Source organism: Harmonia axyridis, chromosome 3, assembly GCF_914767665.1.
Source record: "Harmonia axyridis chromosome 3, icHarAxyr1.1, whole genome shotgun sequence".
Taxonomy (NCBI): Eukaryota; Metazoa; Arthropoda; class Insecta; order Coleoptera; family Coccinellidae; genus Harmonia; species Harmonia axyridis.
Genome location: NC_059503.1, coordinates 170,803 through 192,334, shown reverse-complemented (window position 1 = coordinate 192,334; position 21,532 = coordinate 170,803). Strand labels below are relative to the sequence as shown.

The following is a 21,532-nucleotide window of genomic DNA, read 5'->3' as shown; positions in this document are numbered from 1 at the left end:
ACACGAGCCTGGAAGGCGAGTGCTATGAAAAGTAGCGTATTTCCCATAGTTTACTGAAATTCAAAACTATGCATTGCTCATACTGTGAGAAATATTATTTCTCGCACGAAACGTAAGAAATGCAAAGATACTGTCAACGAAAGCTATCTTGAATTGAATCAGGTACAAATTGTATTATTTAAATTTATGCGGTTGTAAGAAAATTAAATTTTCTGTCGACACCTATATTTTTGAATATAAAGGTGCCGACAGAAAATTTTGAAGAAAACGTTTCATAAATTTTTGAATATCTTTAAGAGAAACCAAAATATAGCGGAATATTTGAAACAGTCTTTTTTTAGAAACGCCCTATAACTTGAGAACGAACCAAGATATCTATGATTTGCTTTCTGCTATTTTATTATTTGGAAAAAAGAGATCAGGAGTCCCTGAAGATTTTTTCTCTAAGTCTTATAGTTCTCGAGATGCTTACAATGAGCATCGAATTTGGGACACCCTATACAGCAGCCGATGAAACAGTTTGGTGGCACGAGACTCTCACCATCGCACATCGGTAGATCGATATCGGCATTGTGTTCTGAAACGCAGTTATCCGAGCTTATCTTGGCTATAATTTTATTTGCATGCCGTGAAGTTACCGGTTCTTGGACCGTATTTATACACTGGCGCATTCCCACATTTCAAACGTTCATTAAAACGTGGCGAATGTCGATAATCAGCAAGAATTGCGGAATTATTACCGGAGAAGGTAATGAACCAGAAGGGGCTACATAAACTTTGCTCTTCCGATAGGGGCCTGCTGATGGATATTTCAATCTACCTTGGCGCTTGCATGGCATCTTTTTCATCTGGACACCCCGGTCAGATAACACGCTCTACCTTCTTCAGATAATTTGAAAATAAGAGCCTTATATTTTTTTTTCGAATATCTCGAACAGAAACCAAGATAAAGCAAAATATTTCGGAAACTCCCTTTAAATCGAGAAGGAATCAAGATATCTATCACTCTATGTTTGACTTACCTCGTTTCTAACAATAATTTTTATTTTAAGCCAGTCTCCAATGATTACCTTATAGGTAGGTGAAAATGTAATATTCTCGATTCTGCCAACTCTCCTTGAGGCATGATCTATAAAAAAACGTTTTTATTTGAAGGAGCTGTGACTAATATTTCAGGAGATATAACCATTATTGAGTAAAAATTCAATTTTTAGGGTTTTTTCACTTATACAACACTATAACATACGAAAAATTCTGCCAAAATCACAGAAAGTCATTTCCTCAACTAAATATGCGGGTGCATTTAATAACTATCAGTTCAGCAAGTTTGGTGTTGCATTTTTTATGTCACAGTGTATATTTCAATTCTATGGTTAGGTTCGATTTCGCTCTCCTACTTAGTTGAGCGTGAAATTCTAAACAATAGCGAGTATCACCCCGTCCTTTTCGCGGGTTCGATAGTCTCCTCACGAACCAGGAAGTGTCCTTGTGCAGGACAATGTACGAGCTCTTCCCATCGTATCGCATGATCGAGAGACTCTGTCGTTAAATTTCCGATATTAACTTCTTCTGTCCCCGAGAGTTTCCGAGAACTCTTATATCGTCCTTTTATTGGGCCACTGTATATTTCACGATTTTCTGTTGATTCCACGACGCGGGGGAAAAGGTACGAAGGCGTGGAATCGCGGTCATATGTTTCTAGATCTACAATTCAAATCGAGGAACTGAGCAGCGTGAAATGATGACAGGTAGCAAAAAATGAAATATGCTATGGGATTTATTATTTCTTTTGGCACGAGGAGGGATTTATTGAAGGGGTTTTTCAAATGAAAACTTTTAAGATCTGTTACATAATTCATTGCACCAGATATTGTTAGCAGCTGGTTCAATCCATCAGTGCTATCAATCATCATGAGAAAAACTCTAAGCCTCCTACCCCAAAATTCAAAAAGGGATTTTTTTTCAACTCGTATAGATATGATGCAGAAATATTTAATTTCAAATTCCTACTATTTCGACTTTTGAAATTTGGTATTATTCTCTTATTTAATTGATTGCTATCATCTGTTATGAGTATAATATAAACCATAAAAATTAAGGAAAAAAACGTGAAGGTTTGGCATAATGATATTATGTTATAATTTTGATATTTATATTAGATTTCCTGCATCGAGTAGACTTATTTAACCTTTATAAAAATCACATAGCAAACTCAAGGTGGTCGCACTTATTCACTGTATACACCCTGTATATCTAGAAATATAAAAATTAGTGGAAACTAATAATCATGGAATAAAAACATTATAATCCGGTAAACAGATTAACTTTAAACAAGTCACGTATCAGCGTAATGAATACAAGTGTAGCAAGGGATATAGTTGTGACACTGCTGACAAAAGCAGCGAAACCTCAGCTCAAGCTGGTCGAAGACTAATCCCCTGTCGGATAATGGACATGGGAAATTTCAATTACCTGGGGCCTATCGAGATGCCACAAATTTCCATACGAGCAGCAAATATGCATGACGCCCTGTCTAACGACGTTCCCTGGAGATGGAAACTATAATCGATCGCATCAGTCACACATGGACCTGATATCTCTCTATTATCCCTCGGCCTTTTGCTCCGACGTGGAGAGCATGCCGATGAACTACCAAGGGCTTTTCGTCTGGCAAGAAGTATGAAACATTCCACTCTAAAAATTGTAGAATACAATTCGGAATGTAAAGGTTAGGTAAATACATGTGTCACCAGTTTTCAGGTCGATCAGCGGATCTCTTGTGGGCTTTTCAACTGAGCACTGGATTACTCTAATACATTATTTGAATTATATGAAAAAATCATATCTTAGTGACCTTTGGATTTGGAAACAAATGGATTAGGAAGTTCGAATGAGAATTCTTAATACATAAATTATGAATGTCAATTTCGGAATTTTATCATATAGAATAGTTGCAAGATTTTAAAGACTGGTAAAGAGTATTAAACAGGTCACGAGTTCGTTATAAAGACCTAACATTTATTCGATACTTTTCCCAAGGACTATTATTTCGGTTTGGCCAAGTGTTTAAAGCATCCTTTCCATACATTTAAGATCCACTAATCTTCCAGGGGCAGTCCACTGTTCACTGTTGAATAAATATTTAACAATGATGTGCCTGAAATGCATATCTGTTTCATTTATTATGTTTCTATCCTGACTCACCTAAGCTTTCATGAGACCTCTTAAAAATATAAAGCTTGTGCGAGTTTTAAAATAACATGGAGAAATTCATACGAACGTAAAATATAGGAAATAAAAATTTGCTGTCAGTGAATAACTGAATCATGGGGGTTTCATAAAACTTTTATCGTGATGATTTGCTGGATCAAATCATTTCTGTGTTCAATTTCAGTTGATCGGTCAATCAAAGATTTAGGAAACCAGTCGTGAATGTGCAGGAATATCTGTGATTGTTTCGGTGATTTGATAATCTAGAAAAAACAATATGATTCTATGCATGCATCGAGTAGTATTGACATTTTTCATAAATGTAATCAGTCATAGTTCCACATTACGTATCTTTCAAAGTTAAAGGCCAATATGTTCAAGTGAAATTTATGGAGATGATCCTGATATTGGTGATTGGTAGCTTGGTCCACATATTTCTCTTAAGAGCAGTTATGGACACGTATTACAGAAGTATCATAGAACTAGACCTACCTCTCACGAATTCGACCAACAATCCTGCAGCCAAAAGAGTTGTTCTGATAGTCGTTGATGGTCTGAGGGCTAGGTCCGTTTACAAGAACAACGGAAGCCTGACCCCCTTCCTCACGTCCATAAGGATGAAACTTGGATCCTGGGGAGTCTCCAGAGGAGCACCTCCTACAGAATCAAGGAACGGCCACACGGCCATCGTAGCAGGATTGCGCGAAGACCCAAAGGCTATTTTCAACAGTTGGTACTATTTTCCAGTGAGGTACGATAGCGTCTTCGAGCGCAGCCGGCGGTCCTGGGTTATCGCAGCCTCCACAACGTTGGGGAAGGTTTTCGGGAGGTATGCAACGGAAAATGTCGACATATTCGTCCCACCCGGACCTTACTTCACTGGAAAAATGGGAATGGACCAATGGAGCGTTGAAAAGCTGAAATCGACGTTGAACATCTCCAGTGAAGATCAGAATGGACCCAGAAGCATTTTCGCCGTTCTCCTTCCAGACATGGACGCCATTGGTCATTTCCATCCGGGAAACTACTCCGCTGGCGTCCGGAGCGTCGACGGAAGAGTCCGAGAAATCGTGAGGGTGGTCGAGCAGACTTTTCCGGATAACTTGACGGCTTTTCTGTTCACTTCCGATCACGGTAAGTAATAATCACCCCACTTCAATGTCATATTGGTTCAACAAATCTACCTAGTCGAAATATATTACAAAAAGTTCAAAATAGAGAAAAAACCTTGAAGCCTTTAGCTCATCAGCTCAGTTAACACTCTATCTTGTGTATCTTCTGTCCCAACTTTATAGCTTCTTGGAGAGCTGATTCGTTGGGACAAAATAATGCTACATTAAAATTTCTGAGAAACGACATAGTTTGGAGATTGAAGAACTTAGTGAAGCTAAAAAATCTGGGTATGGGAGCTCGAATCTCAGTGACAGTACTGTTCGAATGAATCAGTCAATGGTATTGAAAATTCTATGCAAAGTTCTGTGCTAATTCCAATCGTTTTGATTCCCCCCTATCTAATCCCATCATTTCAGGTATGTTCCGATCCGCTCATTGTTTTGCAACAGAAGATGAAATATCCTCGCCACTCGTGGTCTGGGGATGTGGAATAAGAAAGCACCCAGTTCGCCAAGATGTCGAGAACATCGACCTCGCTCCTTTAATTTCTGCCCTTTTGGGAATACAGTTTCCAACGAACTCCATGGGAAAATTGCCACTTGATTATCTGGACGTCCCTGACAGCGAAAAACTACAGATTTTCTGTCGAAATTTGATCCAAATACTGAACATCTTCAAAGCTAAACAAGAACGACTTTCAAAAGATATGTTACTGAGGAGGAACTTTTTGGATGTTGACAAAGTGGAGACCGTTCTCTCGAAATTTCTGGCAGGAAGTTATGAAAATGTGGAAAGTGCTTTGAGTAGCTGTCAAATTATATACCAAGAATTGAAGATAGCCATACGAAAAGTTCATTGTTCTTTCACTAGTGACATTATCATGCTTGCGTCTGCTCATATTCTTTTCTGGCTATTATTCCTCTTGTTATCCTTGCTTTCTGACGACAAAGATAACTCAAAAGATTTCAGTTTGGTCTTTAGCTTTTTCATCGTTACTTTTCACGTTTCTCTTTTGATTCTATACAGCTATCTCGATCTGTTGACTACTTTTTGTTTACTTCCCTTCGGCACCCTAAGTCTGTTTCTGTATAAATTGAATAAAACTAGAGATTCGTTCAAATTAGCTTATACCCTTCCTCCTCTTCGAGAATTGATAGTTTTCGTTTTATTCGTTCTCTCTATCATGCTGGGAATTCATTTTCATTTTCTCTTCGTTTTAACAGCCCTCCTGATGGCTCCCATTATGAACTTCCAAGACACGAAAGAAAAAAAACTAAGAAATATTTGGATAGTTCTTTGTCTCATCCTGTCAAATTTTCCCTTAATCACACCTGATATCGAATGGAATATGGACGGAACAAATTACTACATCATAGGATCATTGATTTGGCATTTCCTAATATGTAGTGTCTTTCGAAACTTCCTGAATTTCCGCAAAACCATACGTCTTACGAAATTGCAGATCGTTGTCAGCTTTCTGCAACTGTTGTTCTCGATAATAGTAAGTTTTCACAGTTTTCTGGAGCTCGACGACCATGGTTGGAATATGGTTCTTTACGCCTCTTTGATTCCAATTCTTCTCGTGCCATTTTCTATGAGGTTAGTAGAGGTTAGGTTGGTGACTATCTTCCTGGCACTAGCAACCGTTTACATGGTGGCCGCTAAGTCGTTTGGCCTTATATTTCTTACTTTCTTCGTGATGCTTTTATTGACATGGAAAATACTAGTAACTGAAAAAATCGAGTCGCAGTGTTTCGTCAATTTCAGAAATATCTGGGTGATGATTGGTGTTACCGTTTTAGGTTTTTACGGTATATTACAAAATGATGAAGTAAGGATTCCTACATCTGAACCTACATTGTATGGTGTCATCGTTTTGGTTAGACTTTTAATGCCAGTGATGTGTTCTTGTTGTATTTTCCGGTGTATAGTGGCTAAGAAGGGCGTCGATTTAAATTTTTCTTTCATTGTTATAGAACTTATATTCGGCACTTTAGCTTTACACTTATCACATTTTTTGAAGAACGAGGGAACTTGGTGGGATATGGGGACCAGTTTTCAAGTGTTCATTACAATCAATGCGATCCCACTAATCATCGAATTATCCTATTTTATCGCATCTTTTCTGATGAATGTTGGATCTTCGGAAGTTTGGACAAAATTGCGCCTTTTACTGAACTAAATCAATTGAATCAATTGACTTTTTTTTATACTCAATATGTACTATCAGTTTTATTATAGTTTTTTGATTATTTCCTTTAAATTGTTGACGATGGAACATCTTTTGTTTATACGCGCATTAATTTGGTGATAATTAAATACATTAGTTGGAGAAATTGTTGAAGAATGAGATACCAAATTCATTCATTCCAAATCATTTTTAGCAAATACGTTTGAAATACAATGATTGGTCCAAGCAATTATTTAAGCACTCTATTCATTTCTACTCAATCAATAAATTCTTGATATCGATATGACACACTGTAATCGATACTTTAAAAAGTATATACTTAATCCAGTTCAATCCATAACCCTTCATTCCAGATTCTAAAACAATTCTACTGGGTTATCCATGTCATTTCCTGATTCAATAGCATATGTCAAAGTGTAATAAATGGGAAATTGGTAAAACCTTCCAAATTTAATCGAACCAAATTCTACGCAGTGTGAGAGGTTCGAATTGTCGATAATTCATAATTAGATCCTTCAGCACTTTCTTTGTTCTGTATCTCAAGTATATTGATCATTAATGCCACATAAATTAAGTGGTCAACACGGTTTTTAAATTTGTCTTTGAAGGTTCAATACGCAGTTATGATGATCTAATATATTTGAACGGAATAATTCTTTGGAAAAATATTTGGTAAATAACATGAAATTGCTTTTTATTCCCTCAACTAAGCCCCTCTGTAAGAGATCAATTGGGAAAATGGATTAGAAAAATTAGGCAGTATCGATCGGGGACTCAGGGAAGTCAATAGTAACGGGAATAGTACGTCGGTCGCGAAACCGGACTTAGAGTAAAGCAATTTTTTTTTAAGGTAAGAGTCATATTTTTATGGTTGAGTTAAATAAAAAAGGAAAATTCAGTAGATGAGTGAGTTCAAGGAACTTCAAGTATTTAAGAAAGAAGAATTTGTTTTACTCTAAGTAAAGACGAGTTAGGTCAGACTCAGAAGTAGGAAAACAGGGGTTTCAGATAAAGTTTCAATTTTGTTTTGTTATAAAGATAGATTAGCTTTGAGTGCGTGATTCGGGGGTGAAGTGAATAAAAGAGAATTACACGTCTCGTGTGAAAAGTTGAAAAAGAGTTTATTATAACTAGGTATACCAACCTAGCCCCGCGGGATAAGGGCAAGTAACAGTTTAACGATCTTTAGGGTTTCCTTTTATTTTTGTCTTGTTGAGTAGTCCTGATTATCCCAAATTCAATGTTCAATGAATAATTAGTGGATCATTTGAGATATATTTTTCTGTATTGAAAGTTGAGTCAAATAGTACAAATTTTTGAATATTGTAACTTTGGTTTTTGCTTTATTATATTTGATTTTAAAGAATCAATTGAGTTTGATTAACCTGGAAATATAATTCTGTCCCCAAGAAAGAAAAATCAACAAAAAGACCTGTCCCTAGTGCGACGGGCCGAACCCACAATAACAACATCTTTTTTTTATTTTTTAGTCAGTGGAAAGCCGCTCTTCCATTGACACACATATATACCCCCAAAGAAGGGGTTTATTACAAAACATTGAAGTTTTAACGACATGGATCGTTCATCTAAATTGTGAAAAATTACTACAAAAATAAAGATTCTGTAGTAAGTACGTTATGTGCATTACGCGCATATCATGGCTGACATAATCGTCTATCTGAGCATACAATTGGTTTCTAATTTAGGAGGAACTTGACTGACCCAAGCAAAGATTGTTGAAGCACACCAATGTTTTAATTCTTGCAGTCGATATGTGACATACTTACACTCTGTAACTGTAATTCAACTCAGTCCAGTATCATTCATTCCAGATTCTTCAACGATTCTGTAATTTAGGAGGAAATACTCGTAATGAAGCTTTTATAAATTTCCAGAGTTACGATCGGAAGCTTATAACGGGTTTCTCGTGAGACTCGCCCGAACGGTCAAAGATCGTCCGAAAGTGCGGTAACCTTTTGGCGTTCACGTAGCCGTGCGCGACCTACGACACAGAAAAGGCACACTCTGTGTTTCCGTCCGTCGTCGTACGTCCAACGTCCATAGATCATCCCAGTCGGTCTGTCGCATTGTTTCTCAGCGAGATGCTGTATGGAATTGACTATTGACCCCGTGGTCCGCCATCGATGGATTCATTCTGTATTCATTATTCTTCGTTGCATCCGTGTATGATTCCAGACGTAATTGACCTCGACGAAGAGATTAATTTTGCATATTCTGTATGCGCCGATGCGCTTGGGATGGAAACATTTGAATAAACGCTGAAAATATAGGGGCTTTGCTGGGCAATCAAGATCCCATAGATCAAAACGGATGGTCGTTGTTACGAATGCGCCACTTGGTTATATTTATTAGTGTTGTTTCTAACTCGCTTATCAGAAGTCATTCTCTATAATAACGAATGGCTATTCTTAATGTGGAACCGTATCTTAACGAGGTGACTCGAAGCTCTTAGAAATAATTCTTACAGCGCCATCTGCTATCTACGCATTTCAAAACTGTATAGGCGTAAGCTTTTGTTTCCAGAAGCATTGTTATTACACTATTGATATAAAGATAATGCAAGTGGTCCTATTGTGATTATTTATAAACTTCATTTCTTCTTCATAACTACGCATATAAGCAGATTCTGGCAGATCTATTGAGAGTGCTAGGAAGTTTTAAAGTGTGCAAAAGAATTCTAAAAAGAGTTGTAGATTTGAAGTTATTATTGATCCTCGCGTGATAACTTGTGTAACTGGAGTGAATGTACAAGTTGTTGATTCTGTAATTAATCCTCCTTTGATAATGAGTATGTGTATTATTTTCACCCAGCATGTACGATGAGACTGGATCCTGGATAATATGTATATCGCTTCCCCTCAAATCTACAAGTGTGAATGATATCAATAAATGTTTGAGATCAAACTTTGAAGACACGGTACATTTCTTACACTCGGATATTTCCCCCGTAATGCGATTTCAACAATTCCACAAGGAAGAACAACATCGTATCAGCATCTGCAGTCGATGATTCCTCTTCAGCAACGAAATCGGAACCTTTGAAAGCAGTCAGTCTCGGCATCGGCCTATTGTCTGCTGTTTGCGGATAGTTCCGCATCATTTCCTGCGAACTTGTGAGAATGTCAAGTTGGAAAAGCTGACAGGCACGCGCACAATGGGAATGGCAGAGGGGTAATTCGCCCCGTCCTTGAACAGATTCCATCGGATGATGGCCACTGTATTTCGGCGGTAATGAACCGATCCAAACTGGTTTTCATTACTTCTTCCCTCGGATGCTCGAAATTGGAACGTTCGGAGACGTATAGATAACTGTTTCTTTTGTATTCCACTTTGATCTTTGGTAAAATCAAGCGATATTTTATTGCGAAAGGATTTCTGCGATTCGAGGTCAATGGGATCGTTGTCGAATCGAGATGAAATTCTGTATTTATTGTTTTGAATCAATAACCTGCTTTTGATTAGAATTAATTATTATTCTATGTTTTGAACTCTATTTTGAAACTTTTGATATTGGCTTGAAAATACAGTTTCTGATTTTCTTGATAGATACACAGAGTGGTTATAAAATGGAGTTACATACCATTCAACTCTGCTTCCACCGGTTTTTTTCCGAAATTCGAGGCTTTATTGAAAAAAAAATTGTTATACATTTATGATTCAAAATATTTTCCATCGCTGGCCACTACTCTCTCCCATCTTTCGGGCAGCGTAAGAATCCCACCTTGAAAAAACTGGTCATCTTTCGAAGCGATCCACGAATCAATCCAATTTTTACAGGCCGTGTGCCATTGATCGAAACAAGTGATAGTCCGAGGGAGCAACGTCTTGAGAATACGGCGGGTGGGGTAGGACTTCACATTTCAACGTTTGCAAGTATGTCTTGACCACTTTCGCAACATATTGTCGAACATTGTCAAGCTGTAAAATAACTTTATCATGTCTCTCGTTGTATTGCGGCCATTTGTCTTTCAATACTCGGCTCAAACGCATTAATTGCTTTCGATAACGATCGCCTGCTTCAATCGGTTTTAACAACTCATTATACACTACGCCGAACCGGTTCCCTCCAAATTCTGAAAACCTTGAATATTCGATTTGGACGTCTACGTAGAATAATGGCAGGATATCCCCGTGGAAATGCCCACGTGGAAAGAATGGGCGATGGAAGAATTGCGAAGATTGTGAGAGACGGAACACCGGGAACACGCAGACCGTTGGGGAGACCACCAAAACGATGGAGAGACTCATGGACTTCGATCTCACAGGAGGCATAATAATTGGAGAATACAAGCCACAGGCTTAAAATATGAAGAAGAAGAAGAAGAAGATATCCCCGTGCTTAGGTGCGATGATATGCAGAAATCCATTCCATCTTTGGCTTGCAAGCAGCTGTTCACAAGCAAACAAACGCCGTTCACATCTCTAGGCTTCAACTCGTACGACACCCAATTTCCTTGTTCCTGAATCATTCCCATGATTTTCATGGCTTTTTGCGTTACCGCTCTCGGAACGTTCTTTCACTAATATCGGCCTCACCATAGGTATTTGAGAGCATTCGATGAATCTCAGCCGCAGATTTCTTCATATTGAAGCAGACAATTAAAACCTCCTGCAAATTACGATAATTTGACTCGTAATGTTTACGAATACAAAGTTTATTGTATGACATATATTGCCATCTATTGCAAAACGGCGGAAGCGGAGCTGTACACCAAATAATTAAAAAAAGTGTAGATGATATTTCTTTGAGATCTGGGCTCGGATCCCTGAGGGACACCTTAAACCGCACGAATCATGTCAGAAAAGAATACGGTAGCTGGTCCATTGATGATCAAGTGGCATTTTCATTGCGCATTGCACCTGTCAACCAGACCCGTTTCGTGTACGGTTAATCCGGTCGTAAATCCGTATCAGGACATGAGTATCGACCTTCTCGTCGATCGACCGAGTACGGCTGGGATTCGGTTACATAACGAGGAATTCGTACAAAACGATTCCGGGCATATTCATAATCGTAAAACGACGCGATAACATCTATTTATGGTTAAATAAGTGACGGAGGCGACAGATGGGAAATGAGATTCAGGAAGGTCCCCCGAACGGTGCCTTAAACTTCAAATGAAGTAATTCCTATTTTTCCACCTGATGATCTCGTTAAGCTTCGGCTACTTGGCACAGTTCTATTCGTTTTGCGGTACTTTCTGAATGATATTTTAATGATTGCCCGATTACAGAATCACTCCTTTCCTTTTGCTCTTGATTTTGGCTCCTGTAGTTATTTTTTTTTATAATAAAACTTCAATAGTTCAAAGAAAAAAACATTTAAAAAAATTTTTTTAAATTGAAAGTTCCTTCATGGGAAAATTGTACTTTTTAATTAATTGATTGGATTACCTAGATCACGAAAATGCTTGCAGTTAAGCGATTAGTCCATAATTATAGGTTATTAACTGGAATTTTGGAAAAAAAATGATATTTTTCTAGAGGCTGCTATTTCTCGTTGGCGCAAGATACAGACCTGAAACCGCAGCATATCCTAGATCAGAGCTGGTTCTTTAAAAAACGTCTTCATTTGAAGGGTCTGTGACGAATATTTCAGGAGATATAGCGATTTTTCTATAGAAATTCAATTTTACTAATTTTTCCCAAATTTCGAGTTGAAATTTTCTCAAAACTGTGAGGTCTACGGAAAATCGGTGACCGGTGTCAGAAATGATCACCCCTGATTAGCCGAATTTCGAGCTCACCTGAAATTTTTTTTTTAATTTTCCATACCTAACCTTAAAAAAATTTAGAAAAATTGAAAGTTCCTTTATGGGAAAATTGTACCTTTTTATTCATTGATTGGATTACCTAGATCACGGAAATGCTTGCAGTTGAGCAATTAGTCCATTATTTCAGAAATTATTAACTGAAATTTTCAAATGAATTGCAGTATCTATGCCAGATTTAAATTAAATTTTTTGTGCAGGAAGGAACTATAAGAAGTACCACAGGTTACTTATACAGTTAAAAACATTGAACATTCATCATCATTTCAGATTAATTGTCATTCAACCCAAACCTGCTCTAACTGTGTCGAATATACCCAACGTTAAGAAAAATTCTCACACAAAACTCCTCGAGCTAATACGCAGAAAGAATGTGTTTTGAATGGAGAATCAACTGGCCGCCAACTTGGCAACATGCAAATATTTTCCCTACGGTCAACCTGAAAGTGCGGAACTCTTGTGCGTTATTGTTCTGGTTCTTCGGACCAGTTTGACACGAAAATGATGGGATCCAGTGGATATTTGATGGTGATTTATTTGATATATGTAAAGGTGTTTTGAGTTGAAAAAACGAATCCCGTTGTTTTAGTTTCAGACCAGTTTTGAAGAGGTCAAATTGGTCGGTCACTTCTGGGTTAGGGATATTCGGGCATTTTCTTGAATAATTTTGAAATTCTCAACTCATTGAACTGAGCATTAATATTCTCTCTTACTGCGTATACAAGGTGTTCTAATAGGCCTATGAAAACTTTGACAGAGGATAGTTGTGCTTATTCCGAAATTGTTTTTCCTACGAACATAGATACGATTCGGTGTCGTTTGAAGTTATAAACATTTGAAAAAAAAATATTTTTTTGTTACAATCAGAAGTGTGTTTGAACTTGTACATTGTATAAACCTTTCTGAGGCGGGTAATTGAAGGCAATCCATGAAAATACATTCCTCGTCCGAATAAAATATGTTATTTTTCTTCAAACGTTTTGAAATTCATTATAATCTGGAGATCCAACTTTAGATGAGAAATGAAATTTATATTAACGATCGTTAAAGTTTTGCACAGTTACGGTTATCATGCTAAATAAATGTTGACAGATGTGAAGTACAATAGTTGATGGTTATCATTGCTAGGCAACACTTCTCCCTCCGACGGAGGAAAAGTAGAACTTTTCGATGATCTTGTCAGTAAAAATAGAACGTTGTTATTGTACGTTTGAAACAAAAATTGTTTAAAATGAGCAAAACTATCATATGTATGTTTTTGCATCAGCTTGTCGATATCATAATTTCATTTCAGTGGTTTCAAAGCCACCCAAGAAGTTCTCAACTTTGTTCATGAACGCTAAATTCGGTATATATTACATAATGAACCAGATAAATTCATGATATTCCGTATTTCGACATTGCCAAGGGAACCTATCCCGACCACGTTTAATGCTGGCAGGAAATTCGTCTTTGAGACTGCATAACGAATGTACATAATTAAATCATGTTGCGAAAAGGCCGTTATGGGAACGCACGCTGGATGATAGTTTACGGTTGTTCAAATAACAGCAATAACCAGCAAACTCGGCTGTGTGATAACAATACTTGTTACATAGTTGATCTCTGGCTGACCCTAACAAGCCGATATATCTCCTGCTTGCTTGCTTTGGCTATCCGATTCCGGAGATTCCCAAGCTGCCTACAGCGGAAATCCGCAAGCACTTTGAAAGAAGGATCGATTACTGTACTCGGATGATCGATAACCGGGATGAAATTGGAAGCCATCACGAAATCTTTCCGCATGATTCATCTTGAAACAAACAACTATTGGTTATCCAGGTATCTCGACAAGAATATACGTTTTTCTCCAAGTCGAAAGTGCCATAAAGTTATTTCTATATCACTTATTGAATCTACAGTTCAGTCAATCATTTTCATATGATGCTGATAGATGTCTAAAAATACGAAAAATATTCAATAATGTCATTGAACTGATGTAAACTGTTGCCATTTAGGTGGACCACGAGAATTCTCCGAATATTTCAGTGCACTGGTTTCTGTATTAGTTATTTTTAATTGTGGGACAATACATCAGAATGTACTCGTCAAAATAACATAGGAACAAAAAAGTTCCTATAAACTTTTGTACGAAAATACTTCATCTTCGTAATACAGCCATCCGAAGACTTTTTAATCATTTTAATCATACATTGTTTTCGATAACGTTCGAACACTTCGATTGATTTGATGATAATTTAGTCATAGGCGCAACATTTCACGGTAAATTTTATGCTGTTGATATATTTTTCATTGAAAAAGTTTAAGGGGTAGTTTTTCCAAAAAAAATCAGGTTATCATTTATATGAGCATTTCATTTGTTACAATTGTGTATCAAAAAGGGGTCCCATCCTTTTCGAATATGCTATTTTTGTATACCAAATTTTTTTTGGTCAGTGGACCGAATAGAAACGATGTTTTCGCAATTACGCAAGAGCACATTCGCCCTCCTGAGTGTAGGTTGGTGTGGAATGTAGATAACCGAATGTGATTTCATTAAATGGAGAATGCGGAGGAATGGTACAATTCCCCCAGAGCCCGGAATAGTGAGTCTTAAATGAACTATCGCTATGCATACACGATCTGATGTTTCATGTCTGAGAATTTCCATCTGGAATGAAATTATTCAAATTCACTCTCTTAATTTCTGGAGATCCAATATGTGTCGGTGGAATTTCGTCTTAATCCAGACTGATTCGAGCCAAAGTATATTTGAACTCGTGAATTATTATTTTTTATAGTAATCTCATATCTTTATTACCAGGAACCACTAGGAAGGTAGAGGAAGCATAATGTGTGACAATTTAATGTGCGAAAACTTCCGGTTGAAATGAGGTTTCCGTTACAAATGTCATTAACAAGTTGACAAACACTTGTCATAACTTATCAGGCAATGAAAAGCTAACCATAGCAAAATGAAGACGTGATGAATTCATATTTGACACAAGAAGTGGTTTATGCAATTTTTTTTGTGGGAATAAATAATACATATAGGTATCTACTCATATTCTCCAATGCATTTTTCTTTATCATTAAATGTTTAGGTTAATTTCAGTGGTGGTCAAATTTAGTTTTGTATCACTGTTACGCTTATCGAATCACTGATTTTTTGTAATATTTCGAAAAGCACAATTCTGATTGAATAAAAACTATCTTGTCAGTTGCAACATTACTACCAGTTGATGTTTTGATGTTGAATCAGACAAAAATCACGAAAACGAAACATCTCATAAAAATGTACAGGATAAGAGGTTAATGGTTTTGAAGGGTTCCTATTTGAAATGTCAAAGTTGGAACTCGTAACCCCTCCAAGAGGGAATTAAATGGAAGAGGTTCAGGGATAAGTAGACTTCCTCCTCAAAACCATCAACCTTTTATTTGAAAAATTTTTCCTTTTCGAGATTTTTGATTGATTCCACTCAAAAAAATCACCAGGCATAGAAAAAATATTGTAATGTTTTTAGAATATATCAAATGTGTAATTTCAATTTGTTCATGAAAAAAATTTAGTCATCTGGATGATACTTTATGATATTTAATTTCTGTCAAAATTTGGGGATGCTCACAAGCCTGGCTATAATTTGACGCAACAAAACAAAAACAATAAGATCATCGAACTCGTCGGTATCTGAACCACAAAATCTGACCGAATCTTCCCACCGATTTCGGCAGGAATCCCTCGATTTTGCTGCAACGACATCAGTTCCCCCAAATTAGAGGCGACGTTTTGGTTATCCGAGCGCAAATTCATTAAAAATTAGATCCGCCACTCTACGTGACACCGTCACTGTTGTTTTTCACAGACCGAAAAATAAACGGGAATTTTTATACGGTGAATTCGTTATGCGAGATGGTCCACGAAAAATGAACATGGCTACTGAACCCTCCGATGCACACACACTTTTTTTTATTAGAAAAATTTTTGGATCACAATTTCAATTCGGAATACAGCATCTGACGTTATAACAGAGATAAATAGTGTGAAATTTATAAAAAAAAACTCTCATTTCCGTTTGTTCTTTCAATTAAAGAACTAGAACACCCTGTGTAACTTCTGTGCTGCGAAACAGTTATAGCTTGTTTTTTAGATTAGTAGAAATTCAAGTTATCTAGTAATACATCAAATGTCTAGAACTAATGAAAGTATTTGATAAAAGAAGAATTGCTGAATATTCAGACAAAACCGGACCAAACTAACGAACTTATCCTAGTCCTGCTCAGCTCTGGTTCCGGCTATTCTTAATCCTCCTGATCATTAGATGACAGTTAATTATTCACATTCTGAATGTTTGCTATCCGTGAATAATCTCCTTATCATTCGGATACTGAAAAAGCTTTCTGAAATATATAGCAGAAATTCATCGATGTTGACTTGATTCGTCATTAGTGAATGACACCAAAGTGCATGTAATTATTTACAGTTAGATCTCCCGATCTGCGAAGGCGATGCAGATAAGTATAGATATGAATATTTATGCAGTATTTATGGCAAATCTATCATGACAGGAAAAATTTTGTAAGAAACGTTAATTTCCTGTTATCATTCGAGGAAATGATTTCTATCGCCAATATATGAATTTTGTAATTTTAGCATTCTCCTCCTAACAAAAACCTAAGTTTTAACAGATTACGATATTGAAGATCAACCAACGGTAGTTTTGGCCCTTAGGTAATTAGTTTAGGAATGTTTTAGACCTTTAATAATATATTCGAGGCTGCTCACTCTCCTTGAGGCAATATATGGACCTGATACCTCAATGTTTTGAATCGAAGCTCATTCTATAAAAAACGTTTTCATTTGGGGAGGCTGTGACCAATATTCTAGAAGATATAACGATTATTGTGTAGAGATTTAATTTTCACGATTTTTCCAAAATTTCGAGTCGAAATTCTCATAAACTGTGGGGTCTAAGAACAATTGGTGAACTACGTTAGAATAAATGATCTCCAATTAGCCGAATTTCGCATTGCCTGAAAATTTTTAATCTAAAAATTCGTCTCAAATTTTCCATACCCAGACCTTGAGAAAAAATTGAAACCCACATTGTGGTTTTATACTATCATATCAATTGATTCGATAACGTCGATTATGAAAATGCATGCAATTCAGGGATTAAACCATTATTTCAGAAATTATAGGTTGTGAAAGGAAATTTTCGAAAAAATTTTGATGATATTCTCGAGGCAGCCAACTCTCATCGTCGATTTGAAAATTGTGTCATTCATGTTATCAATAAGTTAATAAATAGATTTCTATCAGATCTTCCTAGAGGCATCAATTTCGCTTCATTATAATTGCATCTATGTATATTCTATCTAATTAGCTATAATAATTATAGATCTAAACTAGACTAAAACCTCAATTCTCGACTAATTGCAAGAGGGCAATTAAGGTTTCCAGAAATCAACGCGGAAAATCCTCCATTTAAAGACTAGGGATGCTCTAGATCTCAAAATGTAATTGGAATGGAGCGATTTCCTGAAAGAATGAAGCAGTTCCTAAAAATCGCTCTGCTTCATTTTCAGTTGCCCCCCTGTATGTTGGGAACCGTAGTCTATTTTTAGTTCCCTCCGATCGGCCAAACGCAAAAAACACACCAACCGGCAAAAAGAGGTGTAATCAGAAAACGAGGCGGGACATAGAAAAAGTGTCCAGTTTGTTGGAAAAGCAGTGTCCCGAAGAGGCAACATTCTATAACTCGCTGTAAACGACCGGCAATTACCCCGAGGAGGAAGTAAGGAAAGTGCTCATCATGGTTCGGTTGAAAAATCAAGTCTATGTCAGGGTTATTTGCGCGTAATGTTGGTAATCTTGGACGGAGGCGGACGCAGATTCAGGAATGCGTTGCGAATTTTATTCATGCACGATGCACATTCGGGATAATTGGCCGCAAAATCGAAAGGAAACTTGATCGGTTTCGTTCTTAGTTCCTGTTTTCCACGATGCCAGATTTACTGATCCGTGTGACAATGGTCAAGGTTGCCAAGATTTCGTATCCTGGAGATAAAACTTAACTAGATCCTGAAATAGAGTATTCTGTGTGGCAAGGGATGAAACAAGACAATTTCCAACAAGGGTGAAGTCTCGAAGGCATTGTAACTCGCATTTACAATGCGGGTTGTATAAAAAAACAATTTCCCTTGCCCCACTAGACAGGATATTCCAGAATTAGAAGTTACGAAGTCTTCTATCAAAAATGTTGGGAAAAATTCCAATGCCTTTATTTTTTTTAAATGTCTCGCGATGGAACAAAAACCATTCGAAAGTGCGACCTTTTAGATTATTTTTTCTGACCAACCCAGCGATATGATATTTAGTATGTCTCTTGTGACTCAAGAGCTCCATCTGCTACTGTGAACATATTACAAAAATTTCATCGAACATCAGTATTTTCCAATATTGAGGCAACATATCAAAAACCTAATGTAGTGAAAAAGGAACTCCTTATTTTCAAACAAGAATTTACGCATTGAATTTTTTCATATTCATTTTGCTCGCTGTATACGCATTCAGAACTGCAGCATATTTCAGATAACTTGGAAGAAAACTAGAAATTCTTCGTAACTGACAACGACGTAAATACAAGCACTGTATGTCGTAGAAATACTTGATATATCTGTGACCCTTAGGCGAAATACCTGTTGAAGTTCGATGACGAAATTTACGTTAACTTGTCGAAGTTGCTCAACTATGCTCAGAACTATGTCAAAGTTGTCATGAGTTTCAGCTCGAAATGTACATTAACTTGGAATTCCCCAACAAGTATCATTCACCCTGTTGTAACAGGCTATCGTTCATCTATTATTTTGTGATATTTTGAATGGGTGTTTTTCATTCAAACATAACATAGATTATGAATAACAGATGTCTTCAGTTTTGAATGTCCTAATCAAGCTTCCTTGTTTTTGTTTCATACTTTTTTCAGCTCGTCTGGGAGTAATCGTCTTCAATTTGAAATTTTATTAACTAGGAACTATTGACCTATGGCATTTCAAGGTCCGAATCAGCGAAGATACGATTGCTGGAGATCGACTGGCTTGAGCTCTAGTATTTTCCATGTTTTTGCTTCCCAAAGCCATTGAAATATTTCCCATTAGGAATATAAAGAAATCGGGCAACGCCATGAAACGGAAAACCTATTACTTCTTATAATCTAATCACTTCAAGGCTATATATGACGAATACGAAAACTCCATTACCATTCTAATCCCATCTGAGCGCGATGCAAATAGAGGAATACTTAAAAAAAATCCAATACAAGGCTGCATCGTATCAGGAACACCATCGGGTGTACAACGAGAATGCATTCTGTTGAAAAAATAAATAATCTATCAGAGCGTAGAAGCAGATGTTGCTACCGGCTTCCAGATAGACTCGGCCGATAAGATCGGCAGTGTTCTTAATGAACATCCATGCGTCGCTTTGTCCGCAACAGGAAAGACTCCGACGAGGTTTATCGCCTATAAATCGGCACTTTTGCATGAGATAGATCTCTGCTTTGTTCGTCGTGACCAACTGAATATTCGAACTTGTGGAATATTGACCCCGATTATATTACAATCAGAATACTGAGATTCTAGAATTGTTATTACTATAAATTTTCAACTATTAGATTCTAGATTCAAGAGGGTTTTGATTGAACCTTGACCTTATGATCTATTGTTCCTCCATCAGAGCTGTTCTCGCCATTAGTCGTCGTAGTCTACAGCTCGCCCTCAAGTTCCAGAGTTCTTATTACCTCCAGTATCTGGGATGGCTTCAAGGAGGTTCCTTCTTACTTCTATAAGTATCTTGTCCAAAGCATTTTTTGCGTCGGTTAGCGATGGCGAGGCATTCCGTCATCAGGTGATCTCCTTCCCATAGAATCTGCGCCCATCGTTTTCTGCTATACTTATTCTCATGAGGTGTTTCCTGAGGCGGCAATGCCCAGTAAGGAATCCAGTGAGGATTCTTGCCAAGCTTCAGATACTTCCAGATCTTGCAGTAGCGAAATTTATTCGAAACTTCTTGATACAGACCTTATAATTTCTTCATCACTCCAATTCCATCTTACAATCGTTGATGAGAGAGCTCAGTACTTGTATTGCAACCTGCCTTTCAGAACGTATCCGAATATCACATTTCTTAGTTTCTGACTACACACATCTTTCGATTGCAAGTATCTACTGATTCTTCAAGAATACAACTCAGATTTAAATCGTGAATATACAAAGGAATATAGAATGATTCTGCTATTAAATGACACTTTTCGGAAGTTGTAAAAAGTTTAAAATTCTCTCGAAGCTCAACCAACATGAAATTGAAGGCATGTTTTGGAACACGTCCTGCCGGAACTCCATTCAGTCAAAGGAGCCCAGATATTTGAAATTCAAATGAGAATTTTAAATACAATTTCCTCTTTTTCTGTTCGAAACTTCTGCCTCTTTCAGAAGACATCAAATACTTCCGAGACCTTTTACTGTGTTGAAGTTAATTGAAATTTGCGTTAGCTTCCATTCGCCCACTTCGCTGAATGTTTTTAACATTCTTTCATCCAGGGAATTATATATTATATAATACGATTCGGTGATAAAAATACATTAATTAATCTCTTACACTATTCACTCAACAGGAAATGCCACAATCAAACTTAAAAGAAGACAACCGACCCTGGCTTTGAAGAGGTGCAGATTCTTATCGACATTATTTCAATCATAGGTTATCGATCTATCTAATATTTTCTAGGAAGAGCATCATTTCCAATCATCTTCCAGATTTCAATTTACAGCGACTGGAAACCGATCATTGAAATTCAATTACCTGTTTCAGATAGGCTGAATTAGCCTTATCCATTCGATTATGTCATTCGGAAATAATCACTAGAGATTATTATTTTGTTCAGCGATCCGAAGCTTACCCTTTAATTCGTAATGAGCACTTATTGAAATTATGATACTGCTCTGTTATGCTTAGCAAAGTGTGTATGAATGCCTATTTCACTGAATGAAGAGTGGACTCTTCTGAATTTAGTTAGATGTTATTCTCGACTTTCCAGTAAAACAAATGCACTTGACTTCACTTCGGTTCCGGTGCTTCTCTCGTTGTTTTTTCTTTAGATTTTCCTATTATCTCGCTTCGTGCAGAACAGAAAATCTCCAGGAATAGTCCTCGTCCAATTCTGAAGTACCGTTTCAGTCGCTTCAAAAA

At 37.0% G+C, this 21,532-nt stretch overlaps 2 protein-coding genes across 7 annotated transcripts in view; one reads left to right on the top strand and one right to left on the bottom strand.

The window, feature by feature from the left end:
• The window catches only part of LOC123676650, an 87,828-nt gene that overhangs the window by 22,837 nt on the left and 43,459 nt on the right, over nt 1–21,532 (bottom strand). The window contains exons 1-2 of one of the 6 annotated variants that reach the window (XM_045612738.1): nt 3,703–3,810; nt 1,023–1,129 (exon numbers count right to left, since the gene is read on the bottom strand). The exons of 3 other annotated variants lie outside the window; for them this stretch is intronic. The gene's annotated coding sequence lies outside the window, so the exon portion shown is untranslated. Of the gene's footprint in view, nt 1–1,022; nt 1,130–2,472; nt 2,646–3,702; nt 3,811–21,532 lie in introns of those variants that run through there. 2 more of the 6 variants (XM_045612739.1, XM_045612737.1) reach the window with 2 other exon arrangements.
• Nucleotides 3,527–6,575, top strand: LOC123676645 (GPI ethanolamine phosphate transferase 1-like). The gene is made up of 2 exons (XM_045612724.1): nt 3,527–4,344; nt 4,740–6,575. Exons 1-2 carry the CDS (start codon nt 3,600–3,602, stop codon nt 6,503–6,505), a joined length of 2,511 nt encoding a protein of 836 aa, XP_045468680.1. The 5' UTR covers nt 3,527–3,599; the 3' UTR covers nt 6,506–6,575.

Coding starts and splice junctions, on each gene's coding strand:
- LOC123676645 (XM_045612724.1), top strand. CDS start 3,600: ATGGAGATGATCCTGATATTGGTGATTGGTAGCTTGGTCCACATATTT. Junction 4,345..4,739: donor TCTGTTCACTTCCGATCACG/GTAAGTAATAAT, acceptor CCATCATTTCAG/GTATGTTCCGATCCGCTCAT.